General features: G+C 35.4%; 1 protein-coding gene across 1 annotated transcript; it reads right to left on the reverse strand.

The window, feature by feature from the left end:
* Window positions 1-311: 311 nt before the first annotated feature.
* armh3 (armadillo like helical domain containing 3) lies at window positions 312-27,050 on the reverse strand. The gene is made up of 26 exons (XM_081385125.1): window positions 26,947-27,050; window positions 26,381-26,496; window positions 25,422-25,478; window positions 25,174-25,320; window positions 23,711-23,818; window positions 23,541-23,633; window positions 15,542-15,616; window positions 15,364-15,450; window positions 15,169-15,225; window positions 15,043-15,086; window positions 14,727-14,787; window positions 14,504-14,550; window positions 13,150-13,225; window positions 12,928-13,021; window positions 10,377-10,478; window positions 9,751-9,809; window positions 9,534-9,599; window positions 9,129-9,198; window positions 8,980-9,040; window positions 8,484-8,572; window positions 7,728-7,810; window positions 7,486-7,612; window positions 7,319-7,394; window positions 5,604-5,682; window positions 3,542-3,658; window positions 312-2,861 (listed from the first exon to the last, which is right to left on the reverse strand). The coding sequence occupies exons 2-26, from the start codon at window positions 26,480-26,482 to the stop codon at window positions 2,769-2,771; spliced, it is 2,070 nt and encodes a 689-aa protein (XP_081241251.1). The 5' UTR covers window positions 26,483-26,496; window positions 26,947-27,050; the 3' UTR covers window positions 312-2,768.
* Window positions 27,051-27,752: the final 702 nt, after the last annotated feature.

Genomic DNA, 27,752 nt, shown 5'->3' on the forward strand with positions numbered 1-27,752 from the left:
GAAATCATAATCAACCACCTCTTTAACAAATTATTAACTAAAGTGAACCTAATTTGAGCCCAAATTGCACCCAGCTAATGCATGATGTATTCAAATGCCACAATAACTTGCATTTAAGCAGATAATGTTATCTTTTTATAGCATATGCCCTTTAAAGGAAAAAGGAAAAGCTCTTTTATCTCACTGCCACACACAAATGTCTCCAACTCAGCAGTTCAAGGAATAAATCCTAAATGGAAAGGAGTTTAACTTATTAACTGTTTCTTTTAGACGTAAAATATAGACAATGAATATTTTTTTTATTATTTATTAGAAGACTACAATGTGCTCACCGAAACTCAAACCAAGACACTGGCCATCATTGTGTATGTTGTACAAAATGAGATTTAATTAGGAAACAAACACCCATAAATAATACTAATGCAAAGGAAGTCAAATACTCATTTAGAAACCAAGCCCAGGAAGAATTTACAAAGAATTTCTTTGAAACGTGTCTGTTTTATGTAGTTATCCTCCATGGTTTGATTTAAATTCTGACTTATTAATAGTAGAACTGGTTTGTATTCTAGAATGTTCTAAATCCAAACCGACAGCAGGTTCTCTAGAACTGGTCTCATACAATCTTTCCAGAAATTATCTTTCCAGTGTGTGAAATTAATACATTTGTTTTTTTTTTTTTGTTTTTTTTTGCTCAGTTACAATATAACTCAATATACAGCTGTTTTTAAACTGCAACTTCATATGTTTTCATGATGGCGCACTGAAACTTCTTGCAATACTGGGGAATACTGAGAGAAGAAAATTAAGAGACTGTCAGTCTTTTATAAAATTAATGCATTCATACTCAAGGGTGGATCTCATTAAAACGGTCACGAATCACATTTTTAAAAGAATAAGAAAATTATATTTTGCTTAAAAAATGCCCATGTGATTTTTTTCAATATGACAAGCAAATGAGTCTCATTACCATAATAAAGATAAATATGAATTAAATTACAAAGTACAATTTTAAGTTTGCATTATGGGAGTATGTGTTTTTAAATTTAAAAAGGGCAGGATAATTATCATTACTTTATTATGGTACAATGAGAATAAGATTGTCACATTATAATAATATATAAAGGTTATAGGAAAGGTGCTTGAATGTCATGAAAATGAAACCTGTATTAGGAACATTAAGGTTTTCTTGCATTGTGAAATTTTAATGACAATTAAGCAAATTTCACACTCAATTTTTTTTTGTAATATTTAAATTGCAAGTATGAATTATAGTTGTATGAGTTGTACTGTATTTATGATGTTTTAAATTTGTTTTAATTAATTACATATTTTTTTGCATTACGTAATGGGAATTCTTTTCTTTTTGCATTACGGAATGAGAATTATTTTCTTTTTACATTACGGTAATGCGAATTGTTTTCTTTTTGCATTACGGTAATGACAATTATTTTCTTTTTGCATTACGGTAATGTGAATTATTTTCTTTTTGCAATACGGTAATGTGAATTCTTTTCTTTTTGCATTACGGTAATGTGAATTCTTTTCTTTTTGCCGTACAGTAATGGGAATTATTTTCTTTTTGCATTACGAAATGAGAATTATTTTCTTTTTGCATTACGGTAATGTGAATTATTTTCTTTTTGCATTACGGTAATGTGAATTCTTTTCTTTTTGCATTACGGTAATGTGAATTCTTTTCTTTTTGCCGTACAGTAATGGGAATTATTTTCTTTTTGCATTACGGAATGAGAATTATTTTCTTTTTGCATTACGGTAATGAGAATTGTTTTCTTTTTGCATTACAGTAATGACAATTATTTTCTTTTTGCATTACGGTAATGGCAATTCTTTTCTTTTTGCATTACGGTAATGTGAATTATTTTCACATTACGGTAATGTGAATTATTTTCTTTTTGCCGTACGGTAATGTGAATTATTTTCTTTTTGCCGTACGGTAATGGGAATTCTTTTCTTTTTGCATTATGGTAATGGGAATTCTTTTCTTTTTGCATTACGGAATGAGAATTCCTTTCTTGTTGCCGTACGGTAATGTGAATTCTTTTCTTTTCGCAGTACGGAATGAGAATTCTTTTCTTTTTGCATTATGGTAATGGAAATTCTTTTCTTTTTGCATTATGGAATGAGAATTCTTTTCTTGTTGCCGTACGGTAATGTGAATTCTTTTCGCATTACGGTACTGAGAATTTTGAGAACATTTTTTAATTGTCATGAAAATATGTCAGAGTGCAAATCTTAATAAAAATCTTAATGGCATTTTATTAATGCAAATTATAATTTTCTTTCCTTTAAATATATCATTGATGACCCAGACATTTTTTCAGGTTCATGCAAGGTTATTTTGTGTGCATTCACTCGACTGGACACAAAAGCGGTATATAGAAAATGACTAAAATAAGTGGCAAGTCTGTGTGAGCACAATGGTTTGATCGGTTTTATACTAAGGCAATGAAGAATATGCAGTTTAATCAACTGAAACAACACCAGACCACAAATATAAGGAGAAAAAAAAAGAAGAAAAGAAAAGAAAATACCACACATTGTGCAAAGATGGGCTGATTGCTTTGTTGAGCCAATACAAGTCTGTTCTGAGTGCGACCAAACACACACAGCATCAATAATACAGTCTGGGGATCAAATCCAGATCTGTCCGCTGGAAAATCTCGTGTAACATTGAGAAACCTCAGATGTAAAGGGTGATAGAAATGTCAGTATGAAGGTCCTAAACACAGGTCAAAGGTGCTGTTGATTCAGGATATAGAGGAGAATTCCTTCAGCAGAAGATCCTGACTCATGGTGCTTAGAGACACGTTCTTCCTCACGTTCAGACTAATGGAGCGCACCTAGGAGAGAAAAACAGCATCTGTTCATCAAATAAATTGATATCCTGCCACAATGAAAAGAAAAGCATTGAGGCAGGTGTGTGTGTGGTCATAAATTCACTTTACATTAAAATTTAACGCAGCAATGTGTTCCTAAGGGCAAAGTGGGCTCAGTTAAGGAGGAAAAGTGTTCCTAAAATGGACACCAAAATGTTTGGCTTTACAATTCCAGCATTGATAACTTGATGTACACAGTTGAATGTGATATAGAGTTTTTACATATGTTGAATGTGATATATTTACATATCATGAATTGACATTTATAATTCGATTAACATCACTATTTCATTACATAGTGGTAAAAATAAATAAATGACTGATTCATAATTTCAATCAATACATTAAATCAGCGAAAAGAACCAGGTTTTTGGACAAGAGATTGAATGTTATGTTTTCGATCAGATCATTTAAACCATAATCTCCTGTAAAGTAAGCGAAATACATGCAATCAGTCAGTCCAAAACAGCCCTAATGTAGAGAAAACCGGCTGATTTCATCAGATATGACGGAGAGAATAGTGTATTTGTCTTCAAAGCACGATCTCTCTCCTATTCTGTGATTGTACGGTGTTGTATACTGTACCAGACAAGTTAACATAACCAAAGGAAGGAAGTAGCTTGCCAAGCGACTCAAAAGCTTACCAGCTCCTTGAAAAAGCCCGCTTCTCTAGGTTGCTCTGAATAACGCTCAAACTGATCCAGACCGTCCTGCAGCTTCAAGGTTAGTGTGTCGTAGTTTGACCGTACCACCTCCAGCACCTACAGGGCAGAGAACGACATAAACCACACATACAGTACAAGGAAATCTTACAGGTTTAACCCAACTTCATCTCTATGCTCCACATCGATTATCACAATTTCGTCTGTCCCCTCAGTATGTACAAAAACTCTAACACTTTACAATAAGGTTCATTAGTTAACATTAGTTAACTACATTAGTTGGCATGAACTAATAATGAACTGCACTTATACAGCATTTATTAATATTTGTTAATGTTAATTTCAACATTTACTAATACTTTTTTCAAATCTTGATAACATTAGTTAATGCACTGTCAACTAACATGAACTAACAATGAACAGCTGTATTTTTATTAACTAACATTAACAAATAATAACAAAAAAATTAACAAATGTATTGTTAATGGTTAGTTCATGCTAGTCAATACATTGACTAATGTTAACTAATGAACCTTATTGTAAAGTGTTAACAAGCATCGACACAAATCCACTTGGAAGACTATGGAATATTATCTATGTTATAACAATGGTCAAAAGACATGTGGTTAATGTCTGATAGGACTACAGGAACACACTGGAATGATCACATGACTTCTGATACAGACACGAACCACCACAAATGGCACGCGCTTTCCGTCGCACTGTTCTCTAAATATCAGCTGACCAAGCAAGAACTCAAATTGCAAACTTTGCATTCATCTTATAAAATGTAACAAGATATTTGCTTGCTTGTAGATGGTCAAATACAGGACAAAATAACACAAAAAACTGTATCTAAAGCTCCTTGACTGCATAAAAGCGTTTGTGGTTGTATAATTCATTATGAATTAGAGCTTTAATGCAGTCAAACAGCCCTAGATAAAGTTTTTTGTTGTTGTTTTGTCCTGTATTTGACAAGTAAGCATATTTTAGAGTCTCAAAATGTTGAATTTTACTTTTGAAATATATATTATTATTTTTGTACATAAAGCAAATCTTACGTTATGTTATGTTATTTTATTCCTGTATTTAAAATTGATGTTACAAAATCATTTAATTAAATGTAATGGTATTTTAATACATTTTAATAAACATTATTAAAACTGTAATGATCTTTTTGGAAATAATACTTAATATTTTCTGACATTTTATCTTGGGGGGGGGGGAAAACAATCTATATTTTGGTAGGTTCTGGTACATTTTTGGAAGATTATTTTGGTAGATATTTAACAAGAGAACCCCAAATTATATTTTTTTATTGAATTTCTCATTATATTCAGAGAGGTTTAGATGCTCCAAGACTCTTTGCAAATGGCACCATGTCCAACAGCCGTCTTAGTCAAAATGAGAGACAAATCAAAGCAGTTTTCTGTGGTAATTGTGGCAAGATACTCTAGCTTTCCCAAACTACAGGCAGTTTGAAGTCACATTGTGAACAGTGATTTTAAAGTGGATTGGTCTGGAATTTGACTGGGACAGGCTGATGGAAAGACACACACCCATGCACTTCAACTAAACGAAGCGAGCCAGAGAGGGTAGACAGAGGTCGTGTGGAAGCATCTGGCACAGCGAGATAAAAGAGAAGAGATTTTGGGATTGCGACTGACAGCTGGCATTACCATCTGTAAAACTGACCTCACTTCCAGCACATGGCATCATTACCCAACAGATCAAAGGGTAATTAAGCCACACCTGTGGCCGCAAACACCTGTGACGGCCCCGATGAACAGCTCTTCTATAAGAGGGCTTTCATCCAGACACTTTTTTCCTATTCAGATTCCACACCAATTCTCTCATTTCACAGGATGACTAGATGCCGTGCCACAGTACACAGGTACATGAATAAAGTGTGGATGTATTTAGATACATAAAAAGCTAGCTATAGTCCTTTTGTTCTAAAAATGTTTAATGTCTTGTTTTCAACATTATAGTAACAATAGAATTATAATAAATACTAGGCTAAAAGTTAATTTTCTTCAGTTACCTGATCTTCTGAGAGCTGCGAGATGTGGTTCACAGCAGCGTACGACTCAATCTTAGGATTGAAATGGTTAATAATTGCTCTGAAAGTACAAAAGCAAAGAAAAACAGGCAAAATGAGATATAGTTCATATACTTGAGTATGTGACCTGCACTGAAAAACACCACGCTAGCTGTCCTATCACATGTCTGCGTGAGAATAAAAGGTAGCATTATATGGAAGTTCAAAGGTGTGGTTCTTTCAAATATTCTGCTGTAATGCTTTGCATTATGTATGCTTTAAAAATACAACAACGGTCGACTTCTTTTGTGCGGCACAAACACATGGTGACGTCTCTGAAAGCCCAGAGAACGCTTCCACATTACCTCAGACTCTAAAATCAATAATTTATTCACTACGCCCCAAACCAAATAATACAGAAACGCACACAATACCAAAGCTCTGAAGGTTAGTCATAGGCTTAAACTAAAGCAGTCCATGATTTCATCCAGCATCTTTATAACATACATGTGACTGGTATGCAAATTAATATAAGTACTAGACTAAATATTCAATAATATCTTTATCTGAAATGTTTCTTTTATAGTCATGTTTATGGCTTTTATAGAAAGTCCTTCAATGTAAAAAATGTTATAATTATTTTTGCTAATTACAAAAAGTATTATATTTTAAAAAACTGATCATTTAAACAAAGAGTGAAATAAATCATCTCAATATTTATTATGAAAACTATTTAAAATGAACCCTATGCAGCCTACTGTATCATATTTGATATACAACTTCTATGGCCTCTAAATTATCAACACAATCTGTCGTCTGATTGATAGTTTATACTTTTTAGCGAGTAAAAGGCCTTTTAGTATAATTGTACAAACGTCCAGGTGGTTCATGTGTCCTTTAGAGGTGAAATCTTTACTGATTTTTATAAAGTAAACGTGAGGATAACTTTCATAATGCTATTAATATTTCACTTACTGGGCTGAAGCAACTTTGCTTCACACAATTAACCGTACATTATTTGTTAGAAAAGTGATGTCAAAATGTGACTATCAAATATGATTATCAGGCTTTTGAGGAATGTTTATTTGTTCATCTCAGTTTAGCAATATCACATAAGCAAGTTTTTCCCCTGAATATCTGCACGAGTGCAAATGTGATATTGATTTTATACAACAGTTCAATAAACAAAAAATGTATGTGTGAACATGAGTCTGGATCAACATACATTGGTGTGAATGAATCTGCAGTTTTGAACGAATCGATGAATCAGTGAGCCATTCATAAAGATGCTCCCTTGCTTCATTCCTGAATGAATCAGCCATTTGAATGAATATACCTAAATGTCATTATGGCCACATTGTAGCCTTAAAGGTTTATGTGTGATAAATTCTGTCGAATCAAAATATTTCTTTCTAAAGCTATTTTTTGTAATGTCTATTCAATGCTTTTCTCATCTAACACAATAATGACTTAATTAAAAGATCTTTCAGGGGTAATTTTACAATTTCATCATATTGTTTTGGCCATATAAATATCAGCATTTGCCTCAAATTGCACATTTTTGCTCAGTTTGGGCCTCTGAATAAAACTGATGTGTTTTTCTCCTCAAGTATGAGCTTCAAATTCTCACTATAATGAGCCATAAACACCTGATGTATCAAGTATGATAGTTTCAATAAACCTGTCCATTTCAAAAGATGTTAATGTAAGGGTTTTACCTGACGTTGACAAGAGCGTGCGTGACTTTACTAGCGGGCTCCTTCCACTGGCCAGCGTTGGTGGAGACTCTCAACACTGAGGCGTCATGAAGATCAGGTTAGTGCTTCAGGGATTATGGGTAAAAATGAGCATGTACACACACAGCAGGACTGAAGTGGTGACTTACCCATGCAGTAGAGGTTATCGAACACCTGATGCATGCGTATAATCTCGTAATAGAGCTCGTCGTAACTGCTGGGGGTGGGCAGAAACGTGTCTCCATATGTGATGAACATATTAAAGAGGTTCACCACCTACAAACAAAGAAAGAACGAGGACGTCAGGAAAGGTGAGAAAACGTAAAGGTTCCTAGAGTGTGAAATGTGAACCCCAAGTGTATCTGTACCGCTCATAGTGAGTGTGTTTTACCTGAAGAGCCAGCTGGAAGATATTGTGCTTTGCCAGAAGGATGGTCTCATTAGACAGCAGGAACTTCAGAAGGTTAATGAGAGCTGGAAAACACAAATCAACAGAGCCATCTGAAGACTATTTTGACCTGTGACCCCACACAGACTGCCAGCACAGATTTAGATGATCATTAACAGATTCATTATAAGGGGTTGCAGAGAAATATTCAAAGAGTTTTTTCTTTATTATTCTTATTATAAATAAAAACAATGTAGAAATAAACACATGCACAAAGCAAAAAATGAATAAATAAATGAATACACAAAAAAACAATAAAAAACACTGTAAAAAACAAAAACGAAACAAAGAAAAAATAAATAAATAAATGAACAACAAAAAAACCACATAAAACAAATAAATAAATAAATGAACACAAAAAACACAATAAATAAATAAATAAATACATAAATGAACAAAAAAAAAACACAAAACAAAAAATAAATAAATAAATGAACACAAAAAACAATAAAAAACACTGTAAAAAAACAACAATAGAAGCGAAACCCAAAACAAAAAATAAAACAAAAAACAAAAAAATAAAACAATGTAAAAAAAAACCTAAATGTAAACAAAACAAAAGCAAAGAAAAGGCATAACATAAAAATAAACAAAGAAAAAGCTAAACAAAAAATAAAGAACAGAAAATAATAATAATAATAATAATAATAATATTAAGTTCAACACTTCTGCCTTTTGTTCGCATTGTAACGATCGTACCTGACCAGAAGTCTCTCCATGTGTAGTGCAGTCTGACTCGGCACTTTTTCTGGTAGCAGATCAGTTTGTGAATTATTTGAATGCAGCGCCTAAAATAAATAAAACAATTCATTCTCACCATATCCACATTTATCTAAGCACTGCAGTATTTAAAACAGCTCATCCAACAGGGCTGCCGAATGCTTGATTCTGGTTAACAAACGGTTTAAGGGGTGCAATTATTTTCCAGTAAACGCACGGCTAACGTAATTCCAGGCGGGTCCATATCGCCAAATGTAATTTCAAAGTTATTTCAAAGGTCCTTACAGCCTACGACAGAAACTGAACCAAAACCCACAAAGACAATGAACACTGGGATAAAAATAACAAACAATTTCCATATTTTTCATTTACGTTTCATTGTCTATGGTATTCATTAGTATTCGTTATCTCTTTCTCCAGCTCTCACTCCCATAGAAACGCACGCACATACAGAACATATTAAATAGAAACTCACACATAGAGATCCATAGGAAATTCCTTCATCATATGAGTAACAATGAACTCGACCATCAGATCTGCAAAGACAAGGAATACTCATATAAACATTCAGAAAATTACACATATAATCATAAAATCATCCCTAGTTCTGAACACTCGACTCACCCAGAACCGCACACACTAAAGGTCGGGAGGGGACGTTCTTATCCGCGGCTTTCTTCCGGTGTCTCATGGGCTGAAACACACGTGATGTCAGTAAGAGACCGGTATATTTAAGATATGACTTCAACCAGTCCAAACAGCATTGACTTTCAATGTATGGCCTTCATTTATTTATTTATTTTACATTTTTGACTTGGACAAGGTTGATTTCAGTCAAAAGTATAAGAGTTAGACTGCACAGGTGGGAGCGTTTTAAGTGGATTTAGCGCAGCAGTGAGGCTGGGACGCACCATTTAATAATGGATTGGATGTAACATGGGGTCAGGCAGTTGGCTGTTTTGTATGCCAGAAACATCGTTGCTGCATTTGGATTCTGCCATTTACAGACCTGGGAAATGAGACTCTTACCATTCTGTGCAAGTTGACCCTGAAGTTCATGTTATCATCATGGAGAAAGGCATCGGCATACTGGTCCTATTAAACAGATAGCGAGAGGACAAGCGGTCAAAGGAGAGAATCGTTCACACACACACACACACACACACACACACACACACACACACACACACACACACACACACACACACACACACACACACACACACACACAAAAAAAGAAACATACCTCAGCTATACAGGTCAGAATGATGAGGCACAGTCGGGCACTGTTGAGTCTGTGTTCATCTGAGAATATACAGAGAAAAACTATTGTAAGCTGTGCACATCATGGTCTAAAAATAAGATAAATAAATGGCTCCGTTCCAAAATCTAGTGAGCTCCCTACGTAGGCAGCATTTTAAGGCATTAAGTGCATTAACTCAGAAGCTGTTCCAAAAAAAAGATAGTAGGTAGAGTTATGTTGCCTTCTGTGACACATTCTTTCGGCCAAATGCAAGACTGCATGTATCCTTTGCAAAGAATGCAATCCCATAATGCATTGCAACAAGCTCCAAAATCAAAAATGGTGGAAGCAGCAAGAAAAATGCTGGTAATAGATATAAGGTAATACATATAATTAATCAAATACCAATTAAAAATTGACTATTTTATTATAAACTGTGTGTACTTTTTGTTTTTATGATTATAAGAGTATCATGTCATTAGCTTAGCAACATGCTAACAACAAACTCCATTGAAGTCAATAGTTAGCTGAGTCTACCAGTTCCATTTGCTGCCTAGGTAGGCTGTAGGCAGCAAGGAAGCTCACTAGGCTTTTGGAAAACGTTGAGTACAGGAAAAGTGATATCTTGCCTTTGGTGTCCTGCATTATGATGGAGGAATATTTCAGGAACGTTATAAGAAGATTACTTGTCTGCAAGTTCGGGTCCAGAGGAAGCTCAGGATTATTCATCACTGCCAAGAGAGAATGAAAGAATGGTGAATCATTTCTGAGAATGATCATTCGCCCCAATTTGTGTATTTCTCCTACACACTAAAAGTATTAATTAGAAAGTATGTAGTATTAATTAGAAAGTCCACATTTTAGAGAATGTAGCAAGACAATAATGAACACAACAACAAAACTATATCTGCGAGCAGATATTATTGGGAACAAGCACAAAAAGGACATGCAAGCATGGCTGGGAGATTCAGAAAAACACTGTAACAATAAGTAAAGACATTTTTAGATTATTTCAGTCAAAATGGCTGAAAAAAATGCAAAAAAAAAAATCAAATCACATGCAATATGAATAAATTGCTTATCATTTTTGACCAGTTGGTGGCGCTAGAGGAATTGAGTTAGAGACTCCGAAATTGCTGTGGTCAATGTTCTGACTCTCCTCTATCATTGTGCCAAATTTCATAACTTTTTACCAAACGGTTCCATGGGCTGCCAATGCCATAGACTTTCAGAGCGGAATAATAATAATAAGAAGAAGAACCCTAACGATTACAATAGTAATGATATTAATAACAATATCACCGCAGACACCAGCGTACAACAATCTGTTTATTATAAGTGTGTGTTGCAGTTTTGTCGTCTGACACTTTAAATGCTCTTGTTATTGTCCTTGGTGTGAATGGTCCTTAACTAAGATCAGGTAATTATATAGTGCATTTTTTGGACCAACCAAGTAATCAGTGCCATCATGATTATAGATAATAGAGCTCTGTTGGCCCATTCAAGCATGAGAACCCGCCACATGCACCATGGGATTTTCAGTCTGCCAGATCTGAGAGGATTTAATATTTCATTCAGCTAATGGAAATCAAGTTTTCAAAAGGATGCATTGCGAAAAGCAGCATACAAGTGACACGTGATTTAGAGGCAAATGTAAGCGTGGCGTTAGTTTAAGGAAGTGTGGTGCTGCTCTACTATATAACACAGACTGAAGGCACCAAAAGCTCAAAGCATGTTATTATTCAAACAAACCTTCCTACTGGTTACTGCTATGACCATTTAATAGTGGTTTGTTTTATTATATAACAGCAACTGAAAGTAATATGAAGCAATGCATGCTTTTTCGGATATGACTTTTCATGTATTGTGTAATGAAACTGTTTGTGAATGTAAAGGTCTGCAAAAGTTTCAAAGATCAAAGTGCAGATAAATGGAGAAATAGACCTTAGTCAGGTTAGACGCCATATTGAAGTTAACACAGATGAAAACGAGGGATAGATCCTACATTATGTCATTTTTCACAACTCACAACTTTTTAAAACTGTTTTGTTTAGTTTTTGTCTTCTGAAGACGTTTCATCAGCTGAACAATGGGTATGTTGTTAAAAGTACAATCGATTGAACAAAATTAAAAATGGCACTACCCTGACTAAGGTCTATTGTCTCCCAAAACAAAGAACCGATTCTGAACTGCCTGAAACAAGTCATCAGTAATTACAGTCTTACTTCCTGCATTAACCAGCATAGCTTTGTAACAGATTTGCAACCAATCACAATAGACTGGGCCATCTGACCAATCAGAGCAGATTAGACCAATCACAACAGACAGGGCCGTCTGACCAATCAGAGCAGAGTAGACCAATCACAACAGACAGCCATCTGACCAATCAGAGAAGAGAAGACCACTCACAACAAACTGGGCCATCTGACCAATCAGAGCAGAGTGGACCAATCACAACAGACTGGGCCATCTGACCAATCAGAGCAGAGTAAACCAATCACAACAGACTGGGCCATCTGACCAATCAGAGCAGAGTAGACCAATCACAACAGACTGGGCCATCTGACCAATCAGAGCAGAGTAAACCAATCACAGCAGACTGGACAATCTGACCAATCAGAGCAGAGTAGACCAATCACAGCAGATTGGACAATCTGACCAATCAGAGCAGAGTAGACCAATCACAACAGACTGGACAATCTGACCAATCAGAGCAGAGTAGACCAATCACAACAGACTGGGCCATCTGACCAATCAGAGCAGAGTAGACCAATCACAACAGACTGGGCCATCTGACCAATCAGAGCAGAGTAGACCAATCACAACAGACTGGACAATCTGACCAATCAGAGCAGAGTAGACCAATCACAACAGACTGGACAATCTGACCAATCAGAGCAGAGTAGACCAATCACAACAGACTGGACAATCTGACCAATCAGAGCAGAGTAGACCAATCACAACAGACTGGGCCGTCTTACCAATCAGAGCAGAGTAGACCAATCACAACAGACTGGACAATCTGACCAATCACAACAGACTGGGCCGTCTGACCAATCAGAGCAGATTAGACCAATCACAACAGCCTGCATCATGACTTCTACTCTCGAGTTCTGCAGAAGAAAGAAGGTCGTTTGGTTTTGACATGAGGGCGAGTAAATGAGATCTCACAGAACTCACTGTCCAGAGAGGGCGGTGTGGTGCCCAGCGGGGTTGTGGGAGAGGCCGGGACCGGAGCAGCGGGGGTTGCTGACATGTCAATCTCTGGATGACTCTGTTGAAAATAATCCACGACCTCTTAATGTATAGCATAGGCCTATTAATGTATACATGCAAGTGTAAAATAACACCAGAGCATAAAAGACAGTAATGAACAATGCACTGTCACTGAGTAGTGCTGACCTGCGCGAGAACAGTGATGAAGTTTCTGTTGAGATGTACGGCCTCATACAGAGCGAGCAGGATGGCTTCGTTAGTCCTAAAGGACAATAAAGTCATCAGACACGTGGAGCATTCGATGTAATACAAGAAGGGAAAGATTTTTCATCATAACTGCAGCCTTGCTGTGCATAAGAGATTCTTTCAAACACATTAAAGGGGATGTCTAATGCCATTTCATGCATTCCGACTTATTACACTGTTAAAGAGTTGGATTCACATGCTAAACATGGCCCAAAAAATAAAGACTCTTTGGAGATACAAAGGATGCAATACTTCTCAATAGGTACTGAAGATTAACATGAGATTGGCAGAAACTGAGTGAGTTATGTCCCATTAAAAAAAATCCTACTGACCCCAAACTTTTGAATGGGGGTGTATATGAAAAATAATTGCAATTTAGGTACTATTTTCTTTGTGATCACCAGTTAAAGGGATGGTTCGGAGTAATTTCAACCTAGGGTCCTCTGCATCATGACCTCGAGCCAAACACCCCCCCAGAAGCCTTTTTCCCTTGGACGAACATTATTAAAGTTAGAGCTTATTTAGAGATATCAGCCGAATGGCTTAATGCAGGCGCTAATGGATCCAAGGCTGTATCTAGTAAATTACCCCACTAATAATGCCCAGAATGGCACCAAACTTCTACAGTTGTACAAATAGGTTCTGTACTCATAAAACGAGGCATTCGAAAGTTTGTAAGTACATCAGGAGTTTATTTAAATAACACTTGCTTGATGGCTCATGCGACTGCTAACCTGGACGTCGACGTCACTTCCGTGATTTGGGAAAAGCACGTGAAAGTCCTGGCAGAAAGCGGTGCATAAGGATGTAGTGTAACGACGCCCAGTTCCAGGAATGCACTCATATTTTTGTTGGTAACTAAACAATTATTAGTTAACTCTAACTTGTCAACACTTCAGAAAAAATAAGATTTTTTTTGGGATATACCAAAAAACTGCCAGGACTTTTACGGGCCAGGACCATCAGGCAAGTGTTATTTAAATAAACTCCTGATGTACTTACAAACTTTCCAATGCCTCGTTTTATGAGTACAGAACCTATTTGTACAACTGTAGAAGTTTGGTGCCATTCTGGGCATTATTAGTGGGGTAATTTACAAGATACAGCCTTGGATCCATTAGCGCCTGCACTAAGCCATTCGGCTGATATCTCTAAATAAGCTCTAACTTTAATAATGTTCATCCAAGGGAAAAAGGCTTCTGGGGGGGTGTTTGGCTCGAGGTCATGGTGCAAAGGGTCCTAGGTTGAAATTACTCCGAACCATCCCTTTAAAGGTGTTTTAGTTTTTACTTACTGCACTGACAGCTTCTCGTCTGCGTCAGCGATGAACATACTGCCCACCTGTAGACCAAAGAAGTGTTATAATAAAACTGTAGTTACAAAGTCACTTTCATTGAATGGTAAAAAATAGCAGCAAGGACATTCTGCAAAATATCTCCTTTAGTGTTCCCCAAAAAACAAAACAAAAGTCAAACGGGTTTGGAAAGACATGAGTAAATGACAGAGAAGGTTTATACCATGCTGGTTAGTGTAGAGAAAAACCCTCCCTGGTTTTCTTCTTCTTTGTCTTTATACTGCCTGTGGATATTGGATAGAATACATGAAATCGTTAATACAAATGTTTCCTAAAAACAAAATAACAGATTGCATTGCATGTTACTTAATGTAAAAAAAAGTTGCTGCCTTAAATTGAGTACAATCAACTTAAATGACATTAAACTGACTTGTATCTTGTATAACATAAAAAGTTAACTTATTTTGATGTGTTAAAGCAATGTAAAAACACACGTTGCCATAACTTATTGATAATATCATTTTTTACAGTGATGTTACCTATTGTAGTCTGTAAGTGCGTGGTGGATGACCATTCCCATGCCCTGTGAAAAGATTACATTAGATCTCTACATTACAACGACTCGATAACCATCTTGAATTCAAAGAATCTGCCTAATCACTCACATCAAGGGTCGGCTCGTCATCCACTATTGACAGTTTGACGATGTACGGATTCACAGACTATATATATAACAGAGGAAACAATGAGTCTCACAGAAATATTACAATCAGTGCTTCAGATATTTAGTGCTAAAACACTTGAGTATTTATTGTTCTTTTACAAATAGTGAATTTTGAAAGTGTCCTGTGTGCATTCACCTCATACTTCCTGTAGTTGACCAGTAGAGCTAAAAGCACCACTGCATCATAGCCATGCTGGGATCGACTGGAAACGTCAGACAGAATCTGGACACAAAGAGGCGGATGAGATGGAAAACGGTGCACTATTAACACTGAGAAATTACGCCACACATAACGCAAGCAATCGCAGATTTACCTGCAGAATGGCCTCAAATATACTGTTGATCATCACATACTCCAGTATGGTGTTCTGACTAATGTTATCTGTGACCTAAAAGACAAAAAAAAACACTTAAGATACTTCTAAAAGTAAAGAGTTACTCCCTAAAATGTAACTAATTACATTACTTAGTTACACTGCTAACACATTGTTTACTTTAGACATTCTACTGACTATAAGTAACTTATTCTACTAACCCGAATCCTAACCCAAGTCTACTAATGATCTAATGAGAGTTAGAGTCAATAGCCGCGTTTCTATTACTCTTCAAATTGCGCAAATTGAAATTGCGAATTGAAAATATGCCCAATGGAAACACGTCAATTTCGCAAAAACTCGCATTTATCACAAAAAAGTTTTTACACTCGCATGAGGTGTTTTTTCAGGCAATTCGAAAAAGAAATATTTCGCAAAACTGCAATGGAAACAGTTTTTGCGCATTTACAGGTCACCTGACGTAGATGACAGACAGAATACGAGACCGAGTTATTTATTAAATTCATATAAGACAGAAGAATTACAGGAATAATGGATTCTAAACCTCAAATAAATGCCACAATCAAGACCTCGAAGCAGATATGAGGGAGAAACACCCAGAAACTCCTCATATGTGCCGCTCACAAGTATAATAAGGGTCGTTACTCACCATTAATGCTTTGAAAACACACATACATCTCCTTTGATTAATAATAATGGCCAGTGCAGTGGCTGTATGGAAGGAATATCCTGCCAAATTTAAATAAATAAATTAAATGATTAAAATGAAAATTAAAACCATATTAACGATTTCATTACAGAAAACAGCACGCAAAATATGTGACAAAATTGAGAATGAAATTAAATGATTTCATTTTCACAGTATTATCCCTGTCAAATTGAAAAATAAAATGCAATTGGTGATTTCACATTTCATTTTCACTACAGTCTCACGGCAAAACTGCCAATATTAAAATGAAAAGCCAAACATGAAAAAGAAACTACAAATACAGTTTTTATAATGCTCTTTAGTAATGCTCACGCAATAATAGTGACACAATTCAAATACAAATGTAAATTTTCGTTTTCATTTTAATTCCTCTTTTATTTCAGTTTTCATTTTCGTTTTCATTTTCAAAGACAACCTGCATGCAAATTCTATGTTAATGAGTGGGTGTGGCTTATTCTAGTAACGGCGCTGAGACACGCCTTCTAGTAAGTCATCGATGTCCCGCATGAGTTGAATGTGTGAAACGAAATTATTTAAATGTGATTATATTGTAATCGAGACGACGAGATATGGCGAAATCTGTTAGGGAGCTTTTGCGGGAAGCTGCCGCAGCATTAGAACATGGAAACAACCAGCCTGACCATGTTAGTTATGATGTTAGACTCAGACTAGACCATAATCGACGATGAGGTTCATTCATGTATTAGGCTGTTTTGGAAATTCAACTATTTGGGTGTACAAAGGTCTTAGTAACACAGTTTCTACAATAATTATAGCCAGACATTAATACCCGCTAGCTTTAACCGAGGACCTCGGCCAATGTTTCATATTCGCGTCGTGCCTAACAACGCCCTTCAGCCGTGACTTATTCAGATACAGCACTAGCCTGTATATCTGTCCGCTGTTACGTGTCTTTTGGTTATTTTAAGTTTGTGTACTAAAAGAATCACAATGCTGATTTTCATTTCCAGTAACAACTTCTGGATGAGATCGAGAAAGCGAGTGTACCTGCATTTACAGTAGCCTAGGCTAGATATTTCCTTCAGGTCAGTCCTATATATTCATAATAAAAAATCTGTTTGAATGTCCGGTGTGATATCTTGTACTTTTAACAGTTAATAGGGGTTGTCCGTGCTTATAGTCATGTCAGTTGCGTCTTTCTTCTCAAGTTTGAGTCATTTCAAAAGTCTTCTCTACTGACTGACTGACTCACTCATTAAGACAGTCTTTGTCTCCATCTAATGGAGAAATAATGTAACTTCGTCTGTTGCTTTATGGTCACTGTCAGGGACTTTTTTTTTTTCTCCAGCGGAATGAATTGGCTTTTAGTGATACATTTTACTTCATGATAGTTGCATAGATACATATGTTTCGGGATTAATATTTGTATTGCGTGGTAACCGTTTTATAAAAGCAATAAGGTACTCTAGGCTAGTGCTGTATCTGAATAAGTCACGGCTGAAGGGCGTTGTTAGGCCGGCTACACACTGGCTGCGTGGCGTGTCCGTTTTTATTTCGGCTCCCATGTTAACAGGTTAGAGCTTGCACACTGCGTGCGTGACACGCGCGTCTCAGGCGCGGCTCGAGCCGCGCGGAAAACGCGTGCCTGCTAGAAATAGAACCGACGCCTATTTTTCACGCGACACGCAAGCGTCTTGGAAGCGTTTCCAGGCAAAATTGAATAGGAAAAGATGTTTATATGACATTTTGACACGAATACATATTAATAAATGTCATTTTGATGTTTGAAAGTGTCTAGGGTTTGACATAAATTCAAATATAAATGCAATTTGAAAAAATATTATCGATTTTCAAATACTGCACCTGTCAATACAGAACGAAATATTCTATAGTCTATATTGCCGTCAACACTGCCGACGTTGTCTTTGCTGCTATATATTTATGTTTAACATGAAGTATAGGCCTTTCTTCCACAACTCTCTCCCCATGTCACCAATATGTCACCTAGCAGCAGCAGCGCCGCGTCAGACACGCTTCTATGAAGGTAAAACAGTAGCAAAACTCGAGAGCATGTAAATGTGAATTTGAGAACTTGTACAATAAATATTCGTACTTGTACATGAACATTTACACTCACAGCTCCAATGTGAAAACCTGTAAAATAAAAATCTGAAGTTGAATGTTGAAATTTGCACTCGCAGACCAGTGGCGTAGCCACGGGTGTGCCAGGGTGTGCCGGTGCCACCCACAGTGGCAGCTGGCACACCTAAAAATGGATGCAGAATAAATTTTTATAGTCTCAATAAAAAATGTTTTACTAAACTTGGGCTGTTGTTGTTTATGTAGAATATACTTTTTTTTAAATCAACCCTTTCACGGCACGCGTAAGTTAAAAATATTTTAACTGACACCTTGTTTCCATGGCGTGATGTCACGTGACACACCGCAGCCACAATAACTAACAGACGTATCGCTATTCGTTTTATTTCGTTTTTCCTTTTTTATTAAAAATATTCACAAACTTGCTTACCATGTCAACTATCTGATATTCCGATTCTTCGTTTAAAAAACTTTATAAATTATCTTGATCTATAACGAGATGAGCGCTGCAGTTCAGAGAGTCCTGTCAGCCGGATTTACAGCACCTGAATTCAGTTTCTCCCGAAATACATGAAAGTAAGTGGCTTATTGCCGCTTCCATAGACATCAGTGTGTATTTTACAAACTGCAAATGTATTGTTTTACTAGTACTTATGTGTATTTAAATGTCTGAAACATAAAATAAACATGTGGTTGAAAACACTGCATATTAGTTGTGATATGACAAGCGCTGAGCGCGTCCGTCTCTGGCTCAGCGCCAGCCAACGCGCAAAAGAAGTTTGGTTCAGGTTTGAATCATAGTTTGAATCTGGCAGTTCTGTAACGTCACTGAACATTCTAAATCATACTCAGGGACAGGGGCACAGCAAATGGTGCCATAACGCTGGTGTCCGGGACACGTGACGTGCGTGTGTTTTTTTTTTAAAGGACAAGTGAAAGAGAATTGTAATTGCCCAAACCGAATAAATGCCCTGATTAAAACAATTTTCTATATCAAAAAAATAAAATAAGAAATAACGTAGCCTACTCGATTACTAACGTAACCTCAGTTCCCTGAGTAGGGAAATAGTATAGAGAGTAAAAATTAGGGAAAGAAATGTCCTTTATAAAGCTAAAAAAAAAATTATTCTGATCAAAATTAAATTGTCAATGTTTCATTACATCACTGTTGGAAAACACTCTTATCAGATTCTGATAAGAGTGTTTTCCAACAGTGATGTAATGAAACATTGACAATTTAATTTTGAAGGGAGTAAAGCCTCTGTTTTGGCTGGAAATGTAATTTTGACAAAAGAATAACTTTTATTTTAAGTAAATCTTAATTTTAAATCAGCCTACTTCAGTGTGATATTTTATCATATTATCATGCTTAATCAGATGCAGATATCTAAATCAGAGAATATCATAGGTTCAGGAGGTTGGCGGGTGGATTATTTATTTTTAACAGCAGATTCGGGTGACTCAAAGTGCACCAGATTAATGAATTTATCTTTAAAATGTACAAAATTTTCTTTCCGGGGGGGCATGCCCCCGGACCCCCCTAGAGGTACCGAGCTCAACCCACAAAATAAACAGACCCCCCCCCCCCCCAAGAGCTTTGACAGAATGCGAACACTGTAAACGACAGAGAATTTTTTTCAGCCGCTATGTTATGACTGACTTATTGGTGATCCTGAGTGTAATGTATAGTTATATTTGATAAAGTTTTATGGTTATGTGGGGAATAGTTATGTGGTTATGGTTAATACTTTTGCACAGTAATCTGACAATAAATGTGGCACACCCAGATTTTCAGATGCACACCCAGAGTCTCTTTTCTGGCTACGCTACTGTCGCAGACAATAGTCACAAACCTGTATTCTGAATCTGAAGCGGCAGACAAGTAGACACAAATGTGTAAAATGCCATTCACAGAAATACAACGACAGACACAAACTTGTAATATATATTTTGCGTTTAATCTTACGTTCACATTCGCGGTACTTCCTCAATTAAGCACTTGCAGCTTCTCAAATCTGTCACTGCAATTTCAAATTTCGCGCCTTGACTTTTGCTACTATTTTCGCGATATATCAGGTGCAAAACTAACTTGTGCACTTGAAACTCAGAAGCGGTGAGAGGGAAAGGAGGGCGGGAGGAGGGGGGTCAAAGGAGCCGTTTTATTGGTTGGCACCTAGCCAATGAAATGGGAGTTCGATGATGTCACGAAACCCGCGTGCACTGAAACACTAACATGGCTTAATGCATTAGACTGATATTAAAATAAATAAACGAAATTATCAAACTCAGTAGACACAATGCTTATAATGCATACTACAGAAAAGCAGATGAGCACAGAATATGACGTAAAACATATGACGTATGCCATATATATATATATGCCCTATATATATATGGTATATATACCATAGACTGTAAAAGACACACACACGTACGTATATATATATATATATATAATTTATTTATGTTTTGTTTGTTTTTGTGTGTCCAACAGTTAGGCTAGGGTGAATATTTAAAACATTTACATTTTTCCAAAGCGACTTACATTGCATATTAAGGTATACATTTTACATTCTTATCAGATAATTTAGGTGCATTTTCATATTGCAATGGAATTGGCACACACACACATATATATATATATATATATATATATATATATATAAATATGAAGAGTTCAGATGCAAAAGCCTCTAAATGCCATTTGAAATTTTCTTATAGAATGATCATTTTTATCAAGCTCGTATATTTAAGTTCAGTAATTTCACTTAAATGATAATTAATAGGTAATCTTCACTGCCATTTAAGTGAAATTATTGAATTTAAATATACGAGCATCTGAACTCTTCATATATATATATATATATATAAGCAAATGTGTGTTCAGTGCAAATAAACTTGCTGCCTGTTTTATTAATAAAGTAACAAATTATGTGTTTTTTTATTGTTTTTAATTTTTATTTTATAACTGTTGGTCCATTAAGCCTCATTAAGTGTTTTCTTGGGTTCGAGGAAAACGTACAATTAAACGCGTTGCGTTCATATTCTGTGCTCAATTTTTTTCTGTATGCTTTATGGTGTTTCCTGTTTGGTCTTTTAATACCACTGTCTCAATTAAACGCGTTGCGTTCATATTCTGTAAAACTATTCCAGTAAAGCTAATGATATTTCATAAAAATATTTTCCAAGCGTTTTAAAAAATAGCTGATACATATGCATACAAATGTTTGCATTGTGGCTGGCGTTGTTCATTGGTGAGGCATCGACCAATAAAATGACTTCATTCCGACCCCAGCCCCGCCCCCGACTCTGCTCTCTCAAGTCTGCATTTACAAGTGCACGAGTGAGTTTTGCTACAGGCATATCGCAAAAAGAGTAGCAAAAGTCAAAGCGCTAGGATTTGAAGCTGTACTGCCAGATATGAGAGGTTGTGAGTGCCGACTTGTGGTTGTACAACGAAACTGAACTAAAGCACAAAGATAAATGTGTAGTACACAATTGTGCCTGTCATTTTGTTTGTGTAAATGACACTTTACACATTTGTAACTATTAATCTGCAACTTCGAATTCAAAACACAGGTGTTCTGAGTATTGTCTGTGTGTGCAAATCGATAGATGCAGCTTTTCACATCAGAGCTGCAAGTATAAATTTCAACTTACAAATACAAATATTAATTTTACAAGTTCTCACATTCAAATTAGCAAGCTCTCGAGTTTTGCTACTGTTTTACCTTCATACGCTTCTGGTGTGCAAAGACACAGAAAACGTGACGCAGCCGCCACGCATCTGACACGCTTCAGAAACGCCACGCTCACGCCACGCAGCCAGTGTGTAGCCGGCCTTAGGCACGACGCGAATATGAAACATTGGCCGAGGTCCTCGGTTAAAGCTAGCGGGTATTAATGTCTGGCTATAATTATTGTAGAAACTGTGTTACTAAGACCTTTGTACACCCAAATAGTTGAATTTCCAAAACAGCCTAATACATGAATGAACCTCATCGTCGATTATGGTCTAGTCTGAGTCTAACATCATAACTAACATGGTCAGGCTGGTTGTTTCCATGTTCTAATGCTGCGGCAGCTTCCCGCAAAAGCTCCCTAACAGATTTCGCCATATCTCGTCGTCTCGATTACAATATAATCACATTTAAATAATTTCGTTTCACACATTCAACTCATGCGGGACATCGATGACTTACTAGAAGGCGTGTCTCAGCGCCGTTACTAGAATAAGCCACACCCACTCATTAACATAGAATTTGCATGCAGGTTGTCTTTGAAAATGAAAACGAGAATGAAAACTGAAATAAAAGAGGAATTAAAATGAAAACGAAAATTTACATTTGTATTTGAATTGTGTCACTATTATTGCGTGAGCATTACTAAAGAGCATTATAAAAACTGTATTTGTAGTTTCTTTTTCATGTTTGGCTTTTCATTTTAATATTGGCAGTTTTGCCGCGAGACTGTAGTGAAAATGAAATGTGAAATCACCAATTGCATTTTATTTTTCAATTTGACAGGGATAATACTGTGAAAATGAAATCATTTAATTTCATTCTCAATTTTGTCACATATTTTGCGTGCTGTTTTCTGTAATGAAATCGTTAATATGGTTTTAATTTTCATTTTAATCATTTAATTTATTTATTTAAATTTGGCAGGATATTCCTTCCATAGTGGCTGGGATATAGTACATAAACCTACCAACGTCCATTGCCATGGTTTTTGGGAATGATTTTACTGATCGCGAGAGGAAAAAATGAAGTTTTAGTCGCATAACATCGGTTGATGGAAACATTTCGCAATAGTTTTTTGTTGACATTTAGAGAAAAAAAAATCGCTAAAGTTTTGCGCAAATCTGTAATGGAGACGCGTCTACTGATTATAAAAACCCACACTAACAACTGAAAGCCTTTGGGGAAAGTACAGCAGAGGGTACAGTTCAAAGCAGAAAAAAGGATATTATAATCACACTAGTCTCATGTGAACAATGAACATATATAATATTTGCTATACTTCTGAAACTTTGTGTATTTTAATACTTATTTTTGGTCCAATGCCTTTCCCCCATTGACTTCCATTGTAAAAGGACCGTTTTTGCTTGCTTTTCCCAGCTAAGGTGTGCGTATACATGATTTTCTGTAAGTGAGAGAACGAAAGCGAGCAGGTTTTGTACAAGGAGCATGAATGTGTGGATCTTACAGTGACCAGACACAGCAGCAGTTTTAGACACAGACTCTTCAGACTCTCTGACCCGTCGCCACACAGCAGACTGTCCAGGCTCTCCATTAGCTCCTGTGTGGACAATCACATCACAACTTAAACTTAAACTCAAAGCTGAAGATCACGTGTATGTGGGACAAACCACTGACCTTCATCCTGAGCTCTGCTTTGTCAAAGCCCATCAGCATGTTGATGATGTCGAAGCCTGTGGCTGATTTGTTCTTTTGGTGAACTCCTCTAAAGAGCGCACAGAGAGTCTGAAGAAGCGGAGAGAAATTTGTAGTCGTTTTCATTCACATCTTTAGGTTAAAAGCAAATGTTTCATTGTGTCTCGATGATGTGTTCAGTAAGAAAATGAATGCAAGGTGTGTCTCCAAACACAAAAGCTGATTTCACAACTACACAGTTTTATGTTTCCAACAGGTCAAGTTTAAACCTAAAAATCTAAAGAAAAAATATATATAACAAACATTAATGTTTTGAAAAAAAGTCTCTTATGTTCACCAAGGCTGCATTTATTTAATAAAAATACAGTAAAAACAGTAATATTGTGAAGTTATTACCATTTAAAATGAGAATGTGAAATCTTACTGACCCCAAACATTTGAACGGTAGTGTATTTTTAGCACCATTAATACTTTTATGATAATTAAGCACACTTAGTTATCATTATCATAAATGCAAAATGATGTGTATAGATGTTTATCTTTTGAGTTTGTTTGTTATTCCTATTATTCTCAATGGTGATCCTTATTCGATATATATTCTCAATACTATAAATAAAAAATCACAAAAGAACAAAGTGAAATCAGTACAACAAACACTACCATTATACCATAATGTATAAATAATATCATTACATTTGTAATGAGAATGGCATTTTTAAAATACAATGTATTGGGGCAAAAAAATAAATAAATCAAGTGACATGAAAATAATATTATATACAAAATATTTAAATGATCCACAAAATACGCCTTATTTTCTTAATGCTACATATATATATATATATATATACAGCTCTGGAAAAAATTAAGAGACCACTACAAAATGATCAGTTTCAGTAAAACTCTGGTTTTACTATTAATAGGTATGTGTTTGGGTCAAAATTAACTTTTTTGCTTTATTCTATAAACTACTGACAACATTTCTCCCAAATTCCAAATAAAAATATTGTCATTTAGAGCATTTTTTGCAGAAAACGAATAATAACCTTGAATAATGGAAAGAAAATAAGTTCATATTCATTTTATGGATGGTCACAAGCCATCAAACAAAGCCGAAAACATGAAAAGCATGAAAGCTGTGATTGAACATCAGGGTTATTCCACCAAATATTAATTTCTGAACTCTTCCTAAGTTAAAACATTAGTATTGTGTTGTTTAAAAATGAATATGATCTTATTTTATTTCCATTACTCGAGGTCTGACAACACTGCATCTTTTTTTGTTATTTTGACCAGTAGTTGTGCAAATAAATGACTCTAAATGACAATATTTTTATTTGGAGACCAGAAAAAACTGATATATATATATATATATATATATATATATATATATATATATGGGTTATGAATGATTGAACTCCTTCATTAATGAGCACTGATTTTACCTGGAGTGCATTGACTACTTTGATCTGGTGCTCTTCGCTCAGGGCTTGAACACAGTGATGGAACAAACTGTTGATGTTGTCTTTGACTTTCATGACTTCATCCCCATCCAGAGACTCCAACTTCCCTTCCAGATACTCCAGATTCACCTGGACACAGCAGATACACACACATCACCCATATCGTCCACTTATTCACAGAACGGTGTTGTACATCAGTCTAGAGCAAACACGTCTGTGTGACCAGTGACCTTCATCAGAAAGAGCTCATCCCAGAAACGAGGGTTGTTCTTGGTAGGGTCTTCTTTCTGATGGGAAAGAGCAAAAACTGTGTTTACAATCTATAATATTTACATTTGGTAAGAAATGAGGATCTCCACATTGATCATCTGTTATAATTTCACACTGTTTAAAGGATTTTTTTTCTAAGTACATGCAAATGCAAGCACTGAAAATAAAATAAAATGTCTCTTTTTTATAATTTATTGTATTATTTATTTCTATTTCTATTAATTACAGATTTTATTATAAATATATCAAAAGTTTTCTTAGAAAAAGTTAGTCTTAGATTTAATCTATACAATTATTTATTTGATAGATTTGTCCAGAATTCAGACACTCTTTTTAATTTGATTAATTTCAGATTTCATTAAAAAATATAATGTGTTAAGAAAATAAGGATAAATAATCTTAATAAATATGAGGATAAACTAGTATTTAAGATAATAATATAATTCTTGATTAATGGTAAGACTTTCATCTCCCTTTCATAAACAAACTTTTGTTATTGATAATATTAAACAGCATTCTTACAAAAAACGCTGTGTTAAGAAACATAAATAAATCAATAATCATTTTATTCTACAGGATAAATTATATTTTTTAATTTTATATATTTTATGATAAGGATCAATTATAATTTTTTTTAAAATTACTGATTCTTGGTAAGACTTTTCCCTTCCCTTCATAAACAGACTATTTTAATAATTATATATTATATTAAAAACATAAAAACAGCATTCTTAGAAACAGTTATTTAGATTATAGATTAAAATATTGATTTAATTTAATAGACTTCATAGTATTTAAGATCATAATATAACTCTTGATGATTGCCAAGACTTTCGTCTTCCCTTCATAGACAGACTTTTTTTTTTTTTTTTTAGATTTTATTAAAAACATAATTCGGAAGATTCAAATGAAAGCTCACCGCAAATATCTCCTCATACATGAGCACCACCTTCTCCTTCAGCGGCTTCTTAGAGGAGGAGGTTCTCCTCAGAAGTCCTGTCTTCTTCTCAGTCTGAGCCATACTTACAACTGCAACTACACAAACACAGGCACATTAATATGACAATCAAGCTGTCACAACAAATATCAAATATCAAAGATAACACATATCTTCCCCTGAAGTTTGAAACAACTCATAAATAACTCATGATGTTTTGAAACTGATGCTGTCAGTTTGTTTACATGCATGTTTTGACAGTTTAGCTTTAGCATGTAGCTTCCAGGCATTATACTGATTAAAGGGACACGTTTGGCAGTTCAAACACAATCACTTGCAAACAGGCATGCAGTTATTCAAGATGAATATTATCAAATGATAATTCACTATAGTCTCCATATGGGATGATCATGCTACGAATCAAAGCTTGACTCCCTTAGCTTGTGTTTAACACAATAAATAACTAACATTCCAGCGGTTAATTTTAGGTGGGGTTTTTAATTGGAATATATTAGATTAAATGACTAAATTCAATAAAATGTTCATACCCGAGTAAATGAATTACTGTAGCTGTCCCATCACTCTTGAAGCTAACCAGTGATTTAGCTCGGCTGACTTCCGGTGGGAGCCGAAACCCTGCCCATGTGTTGACGTCACGTCCGGGGCTCGCTTACTGAAATGACTCGTTGTAATTTATAATACATACGTTATAATTCAAATTAAATGAGTAAATTGATTATTATTGTTAAAGATAAAGGTCAATTATAGGTCTCATGTAATCTGCTAGTCATGTCAACGGCTCTTTCAGTCGACAGCTCTCAGACAGACATCGACATGTAAGTGACAACGATGTTGTAACGTTTTAAAACATAAGTACATTTTATGAAAATAAATAAATACCCAAATCAATAAAATAAAGTCTTAGAAATGGGAGGGAAAAAAATTATGAGAAAAAAAACAAAACAAATCATTTTTATGAAATGACATCAACAGTCTTTTATGGATTTATAGAGATATTTAAAGGGATAGCTCACCAAAAAATTAAAATTGTCATTTATTACTCACCCTCATGTCGTTCCAAACCCGTCAGACTTTCGTTTATCTTCGCAACACAAATGAAGATATTTTTGATGAAATCTGAGAGCTTTCTGTCCCTCCATTGACAGTCTTCGCAACTACCAAGAGATCGTAAAACTAATCCATAGCGAGCGGTTCGGTCCAAAATGTACATCTGTAACACCATCATACTTCAGTATGCTAAAGGATTTGAAAAGCAGATTTTATTTCTAAAACCTTGGTAGCATGAAAAAAAAAAAAAGATAAAAAAATGTCTCTTTTTATTAATCTTTCATTT

Source organism: Scardinius erythrophthalmus (genome assembly GCF_964197995.2).
Source record: "Scardinius erythrophthalmus genome assembly, chromosome: 14".
Lineage (NCBI taxonomy): Eukaryota > Metazoa > Chordata > Actinopteri > Cypriniformes > Leuciscidae > Scardinius > Scardinius erythrophthalmus.

Bases quoted from the DNA above. Each gene is read 5' to 3' on its own strand.
- armh3 (XM_081385125.1), bottom strand. From the start codon at position 26,482: ATGGCTCAGACTGAGAAGAAGACAGGACTTCTGAGGAGAACCTCCTCC. The intron at 15,087-15,168 runs GTGAGTGATTAG...ATCTTTTCACAG, and splicing joins ATGACGAGCCGACCCTTGAT to GGCATGGGAATGGTCATCCA. The intron at 13,022-13,149 runs GTCAGCACTACT...TATTTTCAACAG, and splicing joins TCATCACTGTTCTCGCGCAG to AGTCATCCAGAGATTGACAT.